The sequence below is a fragment of the Rhinopithecus roxellana genome, chromosome 14 (assembly GCF_007565055.1).
Source record: "Rhinopithecus roxellana isolate Shanxi Qingling chromosome 14, ASM756505v1, whole genome shotgun sequence".
Classification (NCBI taxonomy): Eukaryota; Metazoa; Chordata; class Mammalia; order Primates; family Cercopithecidae; genus Rhinopithecus; species Rhinopithecus roxellana.
In genome coordinates this window covers 87,901,130-87,913,878 of record NC_044562.1, presented here as the reverse complement: position 1 = coordinate 87,913,878, position 12,749 = coordinate 87,901,130, and the positions used below count along the sequence as shown (strand labels likewise).

Sequence of the window (12,749 nt, the reverse complement as noted above, 5' to 3'; positions counted from 1 at the left end):
TATAAACTTTTATCAATTGGAAAAATGTGAATATGGACTGTATATCAAGTAAATGTTTTAACAATATTAAATTCCCTCATTTGATAATTGTTCTATGGACTTAGAATGTCTTTGTTCTTAGAAGACTATACACTGAAGTATTGAGAGGTAAAGAAATTGTCATGTCTGCCATCGATTACAAAATGGTCCTGGGGGAAATACATCTATATATATATATATATTTAAAAAAACATATTTTAACTTGTATATTGTATATTATATATCTATACATGCATACACAAATGTATATAGACACATATATAATATGTACATAAAGAATGTACAAATATGGCAGAATATAACCATTAGTAACCAAAGTGAAGAGCATATAGGAGGAGTTCATTGTATTATTCTTGCAACTTTTGCATAGGTCTGAAATTCCTTCTAAGTAAAATGCTAAAATGAATTTTAAAATAGCCAGACACAATGCTGTAAGATATTCATAATGAAATTTCACTTTAATCTGGTAGAAATTTAAGGACTTACACAAATCTTTTATCTTCAGAAGAATGGAAAATAGGTAATAGTCACATACATGTTTTCTTTTTTTAAATCAATTTATTGGTTTAGAGCAGTTCCATCAGGCTTTCTCAGATGCTGCTCCTTGGTACTTTGGGATGTGATAATGCTTTCAGTGCAGCAGCCTTTGTAAGAGAGTGTGCTACACAACAAGGCATGGGTGTGAGAGGCAAGGGAAGCATGGAAGTAGCCAAAGGAATGGCCAGAGGGCTAAGAGTCTAGAGCCTGGTCCTCGAAGTGGGAAAAGTAATTCTTTAACTCATTCTCTCCTAACCCTAAGAAGGAGGAGGTAAACAAACTGGCAACCCATTAAAATGCCTTCAAATCCTTTGCAGGTATAATGGGCCATGTTTGGTCACATTCCTAAGTAGTAACTACGTGAAGTAATTCTTTCAATAAAAATTAGCCAGTACCTATTAGGTAGTATCCTCAAGGAGAGAGTGTAAGGCCCAGGAGCCAATTACTGTCCAACAGAAGTGCACACTGGAGATCAAGGACAAAGTAATAGGGACCCACAAGAGGCAGAAGCAGGACAGTGTCAGAGAAGGCTTCTCAGAGGGGGTGTTCACTTATCACGAGGAGCATAAGGAAAAGGCATTCTAACCAGAGAAAACAGCATATGCAAAGGGTACAGGAAAGAGGATGCAATGTTCAGGCTCTACCAGACAGATGAAGGAAATCACTGAAGTCTTTTTAGTCAAGACCATCAAATATGCACTGTGAAAAGTTAATTTCAGGAGCGTATATAGAAGATAACATTAGAGGGTTGATGCTGTACTTCAAGTAGGAGACAGTGCCTGTATAGAGATAAGGGAGAAGATTCTAGAAAGATTTGGGAGCTTGAATTGATAGGAATTGATGATTGGCTTTAGGCTAAAAGGAACCATTTCCTAGCTAAGGTGACAGGGTGGAAAGTATCCCACTGACATGAGATCTGAGAGGTTTGGGACAGTTTAGGAAGAATGTAGGTAAAATAAATGCTGACCATTAATTTTTGAGATAATAAATTGTTCAATGATTTCATCCCTCCACAAAGAACGCAGTATATCCCAGTTCTGTTGTAGCTTCTGTTTAGTTCAAGTTTACAAAACATTAATTAGGTATCATCTATGTGCCAGGTACTGTCCTAAAATCTGCCATTTTTGATTTTGCAAAAAATAAACCAAGAGAGATCCAAAGTCTGTCCTACCTGTGAGGTAAAGGTCCGCCTTGACACCCTGCAGAACGCTGCTCCCAGAACCAGCACACAGGGCCACAACTTTGACTTGAGACTCTTCAAGACAAAGGAAACAAGAGACCAATACTTTACAATTCCCTTTCTTTTTACTATTATAATTTGTACCAAGAATCCTAAACATAATACAGATTTCACTCCTGGTCTCATAACGAATATATGAATTGTTCTTTCTGCATTTAAAAAAAAAATGTTTTAATATAAGCAAACAGGTCATTCTTTTGATATTGCATAGCTAACCCAAGGTACAGTTATTATTCCTTTTTTTTTTTTTAACTAACAACCTTTGTGAATTGCACAAAATATGCAACAATGCACCAATTTGCGTGTAATCTTTGCATAGGCGCCATGCTAATCTATATCATCCAATTTTTAGTATATGTGCTGCTGAAGGGAGTACCGTTATTCCTTTGACATGGCTGCACACTCACAAACCACTGAATAGTACTAATGGTGCAGCTCCAAGCAGTACTGCAACGTTGCTAGGTAAAGTAATCTCACCTGGGTCTTCAGACAACAGTGAGAGGTAGGCAAGTACTATCTCTATTCTCGGGGAGGAAGCTAAGGAACTAAAAGGACTAGTGAAAAAGAGGAATGCTACGAATGGAGTTGGCACATATTTTTAAATATACTATTTATTCTCAAAAAGCATCCTCTGAAAAGAGAAATAACCGCAACTTTCGAACCAAAATCCAAGTATTTAGCACTTGGGTTTCTAAAATGGACACTTCTTCAGTGGTCACTCCAGTTCAGCAACACGGTATCTCAAAGATGGGGCTTTGGAGTTATTTTGGAAGTCAAATCCCACCTCTGCTATCCATTTTCTTTGGACACTAACTCCCTTGGGTTGTTTGATCTAACTGGACTTTTGGATAAGTTACTCATACGGTTTGGCTCTGTGTCCCCATCCAAACCTCACCTTCAACAGTAATCCCCATAATTCCCACGGGTCCAGGGCAGGACCAGGTGGAGGTAATTGGGTCATGGGGGCAGTTCCCCCATGCTGTTCTCGTGATAACGCGTGAGTCTTATGAGATGTGATGGTTTCATAAGCGTCTGGCATTTCCCTCGCTTGCACTCATTCTCTCTTCTGCCACCCTGAGAAGAGGTGCCTTCCACCATGATTGTAAGTTTTCTGTGGCCTCCCCAGCCATGCAGAACTGTGAGTCAATTAAACCTCTTTTCTTTATAAATTACCCAGTCTTGGGCATTTCTTCATAGCAGCGTGAGAACGAACTAATACAGTTACTTATCTCTCTGAACCAACACTGTTCACCTATAACATAGGAGAAATAGTACCAACCACAAAGCTAACAACAGCTAGCACTTTAACTATACTTAATGTGAGCCAGTCACTGTGCCATGTCACATGGATTATACTACCACCCTCTGAGTTAGGTTTTATTATTAATGCAGTTTTTACTGATGAGGCTACTGGCACACAGAGGGCATAAACAACTTGTCAAAGACATGCAGCAAACAGACAGGACAGACAAATCTGAAGCCAGGTTGTCTGAGCTCAGAATCTATACCTATAACCGCTATGCCATACTGCTTTTGCCAGTGGGAGCTCACACACTCAGGACAGACAGTACAGTGCTAGGTTCACTGCAGGTGTTGAACAAATGTCTGTTCACTCTTTTTGTTCTCAAAAGTACCGGGAAGCCGGGTGCGGTGGCTCACGCCTGTAATCCCAGCACTTTGGGAGGCTGAGACGGGCGGATCACGAGGTCAGGAGATCGAGACCATCCTGGCTAACACAGTGAAACCCCATCTCTACTAAAGATACAAAAAAATTAGCCCGGCATAGTGGCGGGTGCCTGTAGTCCCAGCTACTCAGGAGGCTGAGGCAGGAGAATGGCGTGAACCCGGAAGGCAGAGCTTGCAGTGAGCCCAGATCGCGCCATTGCACTCCAGCCTGGGCGACAGAGCAAGACTCCGTCTCAAAAAAAAAAAAAAAAAAAAAAAAAGTACCAGGAAAGGCCAGAAGAAAAAACTACAAGACTTAGAAACTGCAATGAATCAGATCACTCAGTGGCACCTCACTAGAAAATATTACCAGTCTTATAAGTGCAAAATTTATGTTGTAATTGTAGTAATCATGATTCCAGCTCTCTTCCTGACATATGGTAAGACTGCACTTTATGCCTCCCTTGGTTGTATTGGATAACATGACTAATTCTAGAAAATAAGTTGAGCAGAAATGAACATGTTTCCTGGAATTTTAAACTGTTGGTTTAAGACCCTGCAAAACTCTCTCCCTCTGCAACAACAACCAGTCTACAATGGCCAGACTTCCTACAATAACCAACTTGAAATGAACACATAGCATGACAGAGAAATAAATCTCATTGATTAGGCCAATGAGATGTATTCCACAGCAGAACCTGGCCTACCCTAACCAATAAAGTAAACCAATGATCTCCTATGAGCTGCTAACACATTCTCTATCACATATTAATACAATCAAGAGTTTCAACCTTTGTCCAATGTTAACAGTAGGCATACTGGATAAATGAAGGAGCAATATTTACCTAAGGTTCTCCCCACCCCAAGGGCTAAGCGAATATGAGACAGTTTTAGGTGTCTTTTGATTCGATCAATCATGGTTGCCAAGGAGACAGATTCATCCAGTGTGCATAACCGTCCCATTCCAGTATGTAGAAGCAAAGGCTGAGGAGAAACAGAAGTTAGAAACGGTGTCCACTGTCAGTCCTAAAACAACAAATGCTAAAATCAATCAGTATGCACACTGTGAGGTTACTACAGCAAGCTCCAGGCTAAATGTGGGGATACAAACTTGACAAAACCATTCTTCTAGGAGCTCACAGTTTCCTAGGAAGGCAGATGTTTAAATCAATAATCAGGCCAGGCATGATGGCTCATGCCTATAATCCTAGCACTTTGGGAGGCTGAGGTGGGTGGATTGTTTGAGCTCAGGAGTTTGAGACCAGCCTGGGCAACATAGTGAGACTTCATCTCCATTAAAAAATCCAAAAATTAGCCAGGCATGGTGGCATGCACCTGTAGTCCCAGCTTCTTGGGAGGCTGAATGGGAGGTGGGCTTGAGCTACCCAAGAGGCAGAGGTGAGCTGAGATTATACCACCACACTCCAGCCTGGGGACAGAGCCAGACCCTGCCTCAAAAATAAATTAATTAATTAAACAAAATAATAAAACGGTTTAAATTCAAGGTAGGTTCTACAGTTGCAGCAGCACAAGGAATGACAAACTAAATGAGCTGTGACTTCGGAGGCTTGGGGAGTACTTGGAGGAAGGACTCAGGTCTTAGGGAAAACCCTAAAAGAGTTAAAAAGGAGGAAATAAAATTTGAAAGGGGGTGATGTCAAGTGCAGTGTGGCAGGACAGAGGTACAATGAGATGAAGAAAGGCACTCTAAACAGAGAGAACATGGACAAAGGTGCCAAAGACTTGAGAGAACACTCTGTCGGGGTAGATCCAAAAGAAGACAGTATGGCTACTGTGCAGAGCACGTGCTGTGGAAGGAGAGGAGGCTGCAGGCCCAGGCTGTAGCAGATCATTAAGGGCTTCCGACACCATGCTAAAGCGCCTGGACTGCCTCCTAGATGCTCGGTGAGACAACTCTCATCACAGAAAATGAGAGTTTCAACTACTGTGGTGGCAGAGCCAATACAGAGGAGAAACACTGTATAGATATGAGGCCAGAATCAGCAGGGCTTGGAGTCAAGGAGGAGTATGAAAACTTGGAAACTAAAGTAGATAATGATACTGAAATATGAAATATATATTAAAAAAAGGGGGAGTGGCACAGGGATAAAGTATTTGGATATATTGAATTTGAAATACCTGTGGGCTCTGTAAGTGCAAAACATCCAGAAAGTAGTTGAAAATATGGATTCTTGTCATTTTTTCCCTTAAGAAAGCATTCTAAGCCAAAAAGTAAAGATAGGAATTATCATCATACAAATGGCTATCAAGTGAAAGAGTGAATGACATGGTCCAGGCAGAGGATATAAAATAAAGAGAGAGCAAACCTGTAACCAAATCTGTAACCCTGAAGAAGTACCAGTATTTTCCTATTCCTGGAATGTCTCCCTTTCTCAATTACTTCCTAGAGAATATTATGCTCTCATTGCTATTTTGTACTTTAGGTAACAGTGAATGGCCTGTTGATCTAATAATTTACAAATGAATTTGCTGAAGAAAAATGCAAAGTAATGATACTTATCAAACTGTACACATCAAATATGTACAATTCTGAGTATATCAGTTATACCTCAATAAAGCTGAAAATGCACAGTATTTTAAGATCAAATACAAAATATTTTTATTACCTTCTCCAGCGACAGAATTTCTGTCTTCTGATAAAGTTGTTTGTTCTGAGAAAGAAAATCTACCACCTGCATCAAAGCCTTCTGAGTACAATTCAGACTAATCCGTGTTTGTTCCTCATTATCAATCCTAGGGGGGAAAAATCACTCCATTTAGGACAAATATAGCCAAAATGTATTTTACGTAATCCACAGTTTACAAACTTACTATAATAGGAGATTAGATTTATGTGGAACTAAGGATTTAACTAACTAACTAATCTGAAACTAATCCATTTTCTAGAATTGCATTTCTCTAACTCTACTATGCATCAGAATCACCTGGAGGATTATTAAAACACAAGATTGCTGGGTCCCACCCCTGGAGTTTCTGATTCATTATATCTAGGTGGGGGTCTGAGAGTTTACCTTTCTAACAAGTTCCAGGTGATGCTGATATTGCTGTTCCAGAGACCTCACTTTGAAACCACTGTTCAAGAACTGTTCTCAATCCCGATTGTGCATCAGAAATTTCCTGGCTGGGTGCGGTGGCTCACACCTGTAATCCCAGCATTTTGGGAGGCCAAGGTGGGCGGATCACTTGAGCCCAGGAGTTCGAGACCAGCCCGGGCAACATAGCAGGACCCCATTTTTTTTTTTATTAAAAAATTGAAGTTAAAAAAAAAAAAAGGCCAGGCACAGTGGCTCACACCTGTAATCCCAGCACTTTGGGAGGCCGAGGTAGGTGGATCACCTGAGATCAGGAGTTCAAGACCAGCCTGGCCAACATGGTAAAACCCCATCTCCACCAAAAATACAAAAAAAAAAATAGCCGGGCGTGGTGGGGGGTGCCTGTAGTCCCAGCCACTGGGGAGGCTGAGGCAGGAGAATCACTTGGACCTGGGAGGCAGAGGTTACAGTGAGCCGAGATCATGCCACTGCACTCCAATCTGGGCAACAGAGTAGGACTCTGTCTAAAAAAAAAAAAAAAAAAAAAAAAAAAAAAAAAAAAAAAAATTCCTTCTAGCTTCTTAAAATAACAGCTGCTGGATCCTTCCACAGAACCAGTGAAACAGAACATCTACGAATGGGGCTGGGGCAAACTGAATTTTTTTAAAGCCTTAGAGATAATTTTAAAACATTAAATTCGAGAATGTCCTGGACAGATTCTCAGGCAAACTCCATTCTAATTACAAGATCTGAGATGAATACAAAAATCTGCATTTAAGCACCTCATTAACAATCACACAGGGAGGTCCTTGGATCACCCTCCAGAGCCTCTCCAAAATTATTGGCATCAAGAAAGTTTCACATTTAACCATAAATTCTAAATATAATCATAAAATTCTAGAACTAGGCCGGGCGCGGTGGCTCAAACCTGTAATCCCAGCACTTTGGGAGGCCGAGACGGGTGGATCACGAGGTCAGAAGATCGAGACCATCCTGACTAAGGTGAAACCCTGTCCCTACTAAAAAAAATGCAAAAATTAGCCGGGCGCGGTGGCGGGTGCCTATAGTCCCAGCTACACGGGAGGCTGAGGCAGGAGAATGGCGTGAACCCAGGAGGCGGAGCTTGCAGTGAGTGGAAATTGCGCCACCGCACTCCAGCAGCCTGGGTGACTGGAGCAAGACTCCGTCTCAAAAAAAAAAAAAAAAAAAAAATTCTAGAACTAAAGGACACCTTTAAAGATAATCTGGAAGCATTAATTATAAACTCTGCAATCATCTGTGAAATTTTTAAAAAAGAAAGAAAACCAATGCCTTGGCCCCTATCTAGTGGTAAAACTCAGATATTATCTACAATATGGAAAAACTGGAATCGAACTAAAAGTCCATCAGTAGGAAGAGGAATGCTTAAAGAAACTACCGTTCATCCATAATAAGAAACACTACAAGCAATTAAAAATAATGAGAGGTTAGGCTGGGGGCAGTGGCTCATGCCTGTAATCCCAGCACTTTAGGAAATCAAGGTGGACACATGGCTTGAGCCCAGGAGTTTGACACCAGGCTAGACAACAAGTCAAAACCCTGTCTCTACAAAAGATATAAAAATTAGCCAGGCATGGTGGCAAGTTACACCTATAGTCCCAGCTATTAGGGAGGCTGAGGTGGGAGGATGGCTTGAGCCTGTGAGGGCTGTGATCATGCCACTGCACTGCAGCCTGGGTGACAAAGTGAGACCTTGTCTCTCAAAAATAAAAAATAAAAAAGCAGCTGGGCACCGTGGCTCACACCTATAATCCCAGCACTTTGGGAGGCTAAGGCAGGCAGATCACGAGGTCAGGAGTTCAAGACCAACCCACCCAACATGATGAAACCCCATCTCTACCAAAAATACAAAAAAAAATTAGCCAGGAATGGTGGCGGGCGCTTGAACCAGGGAAGCGGAGGTTGCAGTGAGCCAAGATTGCGCCACTGCACTCCAACCTGGGTGACAGACCTAGACTTTGTCTCAAAAATAATAATAAATAAATAATAAACCAACCAAAAAAACTCCTATCTCTGCCCTAAATAACGATTGACCTTATAAAGAGGCACTTAATGTATTTTTCCCTTGAAGTGCTTGGCACCTATAGTCCCAGCTAATTAAGAGGCTGAGGTGGGAGGACTGCTTGAGGCCAGCAGCCTAAAGCCATGGCAAGCTACGATCATACCACTGCACTCCAGCATGGGAATCGCTTTTTTTTTTTTTTTGAGATAGAGTCTCACTCTTGTTGCCCAGACTGGAGTGCAATGGAGCGATCTCGGCTCGCTGCAACCTCCGGCTCCCAGGTTCAAGTGATTCGCCTGCCTCAGCCTCCCGAGTAGCTGGGATTACAGGCATGTGCCACCAAGCCCAGCTAATTTTGTATTTTTAGTAGAGACGGGGTTTCTCCATGTTGGTCAGGCTGGTCTCGAACTACTGACCTCAGGTGATCCACCAGCCTTGGCCTCCCAAAGTGCTGGGATTATAGGTGTGAGCCACCGCGCCCAGCCTGGGAGTCTCTTAAAACAAACAAAAAAAGATTATTTAGAAAAGTATTTCCCATGATGTTAAATAAAAAAACTGATTTACGAAAATATATATTTAAAATGTAAAGATAAATATAAAAAACAAAGAAAGTGCTTGGAAATCACCGATTTGCTGGGAACCAATAAAAGCCTCATCATCACATCACTAGGATCTATGTTCTCTAAAGTGAAAACAACTATCTTTGAACATCACCAGGATTAGAAATACTCTATATAAAATGCATAGTATAGTTCCCTGACATAGAAAATACTTAGTAAAGTGTTACTTATTGTTTTTATTGTTTTGAAGAAATTCCATAGGTCTCCAGGACCCACAGACAAAAGAGGAGTATGCTGCTTTGTAAACCAACTCCAGAGAAAATTATTTGTTTCAAGCCTAAATACTAGGGTTACAGACTTTGTAAGGAAGATGCTTACAAATAAATACACACACAAAAAAAGAGAAAAATAAATTGTACCTAGCAGAAAAAGAAGTGACAGAAACATCGTCAATTCCTTTCACTGCAGACATGACTTTGTCCAGGGCTTGGGTGTGGTTAACGTTGAATTCTACTCGGTGGTTTCCCTCTGTAGGGTAGTTGGGAGCTTTGGAAGGATGTATGGGCCTGGAGGTACAAGCTCCTAGAGAAAATATTGTGGGAAAACGGGAGTTTTGGGGGGTTAGAGGTTAACATTTAAAAGTAAGATAAACTATTATAGGCAAAATTTCTAAGAAATGATTTTTTTAAAAGATTCATTCTCATGCTTATATGACATACACACATATACATATATCCTTTAGATATACATCACCAGTCCCCTAGGGCTTTGGTATGGATGTACAAAATCAAATTATTTTCAGAATTATTTTCCAAAAGATTCTTAAGTCTCTAAAAAATTGGACAAGAAAGACTGATTCATACATTTTCAGATAATACACAGAATGGTCTACTGTTTGGTAAATCTACCCATGTAAACCATCATTCAGGTTGCAAATTTGACCACATTAATCCAGATATCATCATAAAAGCTTCAGCCCAAAATGAGTAACCGAAAGACTGACTAAAGTAAAGCTAAAATCCATACATCATTCCCTAGGCATAAGTAAACATTCACTAAAAACATTCACTAAAACCCAGATGTCTATTTGCCTGATTTATCAATCAAGTGCATTCTGGAGAGGCCTGAGCTTTCAATTCAACAAGCATTTTTCAAGTGCCTGGGTGACAGGCATTGTGCCACAAAAGTGAGGAATCACGAAGTTCAGTCCAGTAAGGAAGACTTCTGCTCTCCTAACTCCATAAGAATAAAAAAGTTTCCTTTTTCAAATGTAATTTAACTGCCAAATTTCAGCAACATTATTTTAAATTTATTATACAAAAATGGAATCATACCCTCCCCAACCCTAAAGCAGTTAAAACTTTACTGGAAAGACATTCTAAGGTTTCAAAGTATTTGCAGGGAAAATATCAAATATGAAAGAGGCTTCTCACCAAGCCCTTTAGCCAACCAGTTGTTGACGCCCTGGGGTGCGGCATCATAGGCTGTGTGAGGAGAGTAGATACCGACTCTGTTCTCCAGAGCCTGGATCACCAGGCGCTCCTTCCAGGTGTTCCAGGTTATGCGCTTCATGGGTCGGAAGATAGGCGGATGGTAGGAGAGAATGAGGTCTGCCTTCTTTTGCAGCACCTCCTCCATCACTTCCTCAGTCAGATCATTGGTCAGGAAGAGTGTATTTACAGTATGTGGTGGGCTTGGTTCCACCAGTAATCCAACATTGTCCCAACTCTCAGCAAAGGAGAGGGATGCAAAGTCATTCAAGGAAGAAAGGAGAGCCTTCAAATCCATGAAGGAACGGGAAGAACTGCAGATCAGGGAATCCACAAACCGGACTATTGTGGGGACCGGGCGTACACAAGATGACAACATACAGAAATCAGGTAAAGTTCAAGTTTCTGAAGTCAAAACAAAGAAAATGGTACACAGGTACACTTTAGGCCTGGATCTTTGAGGCATCAAAGCATATGGGCATAAGAGCTGTCATCATAGAGATCTGGGTTCAAATAGTGGCTCTGCCACTTACCAGCACACAGTAGCTAAGGTAAGCCATTTAACCTCTCCAATCTTGTTTTCTCACCTATGAAACGGAGATACTATAGCCCACCTCACAGACCATCCAGAGGAGCAAATGAATTATGTAACCTAGCAAAGCCTGGTACATAATACACAAACGCCCATCCCATCTCCTGCCTCACACACCCTTGTTCTTATTCTCCCTACCCTTGCTTCAACCAACCTCCTCCCTAATCCCTTTCTCTAAACATTACCCTTTCTTTTCCCAAACCCCCTTCAACTTCTTAAATAAAACTTTTCTTGACCTCCCTTTTCAGCATCCTTCGCAAGGCTCCCCACCGCTCAGTATTCTCATAATTGTGTGTGCCCATTATGCTAAAGCTACTATGGAATAGGAATTATCTTTAATAAATCTCAGTATCGCTAATATAAGCCAGCACTAAATGCTTACTGCATAGAATGACACTGCCCACCTCCCCTGATTGCAACAGAATTTGGAGTTGGGGTGGTATATGCTGACATTACAATGTGCTTTACCAAAAAACAGAATGTGGCGGGGCGCCTGTAATCCCAGCACTTTGGGAGGCCGAGGCAGGAGGATCACGAGGTCAAGAGATAAAGACCATCTTGGCCAACATGGTGAAACCCCGTCTCTACTAAAAATACAAAAATTAGCTGGGTATGGTGGCGTGCACCTATAGTACCAGCTACTTGGGAGGCTGAGGCAGGAGAATCGCTTGAACCGGGGAGGCGGAGGTTGCAGTGAGCCAAGATCGCACCACAGCACTATGGCCTGGGCAACAGAGTGCGACTCCGTCTCAAAAAAAAAAAAAAAGAATGTTTAAAATGTCAAGTGCTTTATCAGAATCAAGAATCAAGGAATACATAGGCAGGTCACTCTACAAATGGGCAGGGTCAAGGCAGAAGAAGGGAGAAGCCACTGCCCCTTAAGCAACATTTGCTACACAAAGGCCAGGCTCAAGAGGTGGAAGAGGGTAAGGTATAGGGTACTTTTCCCACGCAGCCTGTAAGCCTTCTAAATATCTACATCCAACAAGGAACTGAAAAGGTTGGCAAAAGAGGGAAGGTGGGAGGGCAATGGAAAGGTAGAAAAAAACTGCTGGCTCCAAAATATGCACAATTAGTAAATGTTTAATCAAATAACCACAAAAGATAAAGCTGTCAACCCTTCTTAAACTTACCACTTATAAACTGTTTGAAGAAAAGCATTTCACAGTATGCACAATAAGAAAGCATAGCCAACTGTAAATTTGATGAAATATCTCTAAGCCAATTATTCCAAAAGCAATTTTTCAACGTTTCTATTTAATGAGATGAGGATGCTTATTTAATACATTATTTGAAGTGATATGGGGTCTCCAAAAACCACTCGAGGTCTTGGAAGTTTTTGTTTGCTTTTTGAGACACTGTTTCACTAGTCGACTAGGCTGCAGTGCAGTGGCGTGATCTCTGCTCACTGCAGCCTCGACTTCCTGAGCTCAAGCAGATCCTCCCACTTCAGCCTCCTGAGTAGCTCGGACTACAGGCGCGGAACACCACACCTGGCTAATTTTTGTATTTTTAGCAGAGATGGGGATTAA

General features: G+C 41.3%; 1 protein-coding gene across 9 annotated transcripts in view; it reads right to left on the bottom strand.

The window, feature by feature from the left end:
* NIF3L1 (NGG1 interacting factor 3 like 1) overlaps nucleotides 1–12,749 on the bottom strand; it is a 47,851-nt gene that overhangs the window by 34,288 nt on the left and 814 nt on the right. For 8 of the 9 annotated variants that reach the window (XM_010373461.2, XM_010373467.2, XM_030916345.1 and 5 more), the window contains exons 2-6: nucleotides 10,569–11,030; nucleotides 9,555–9,717; nucleotides 6,109–6,235; nucleotides 4,327–4,465; nucleotides 1,748–1,831 (exon numbers count right to left, since the gene is read on the bottom strand). In XM_010373461.2, the coding sequence (XP_010371763.1) occupies nucleotides 1,748–1,831; nucleotides 4,327–4,465; nucleotides 6,109–6,235; nucleotides 9,555–9,717; nucleotides 10,569–11,004 (949 nt within the window). In that variant the 5' untranslated portion in view covers nucleotides 11,005–11,030. Of the gene's footprint in view, nucleotides 1–1,747; nucleotides 1,832–4,326; nucleotides 4,466–6,108; nucleotides 6,236–9,554; nucleotides 9,718–10,568; nucleotides 11,031–12,350; nucleotides 12,407–12,749 lie in introns of those variants that run through there. The other variant, XM_030916346.1, reaches the window with a different exon arrangement.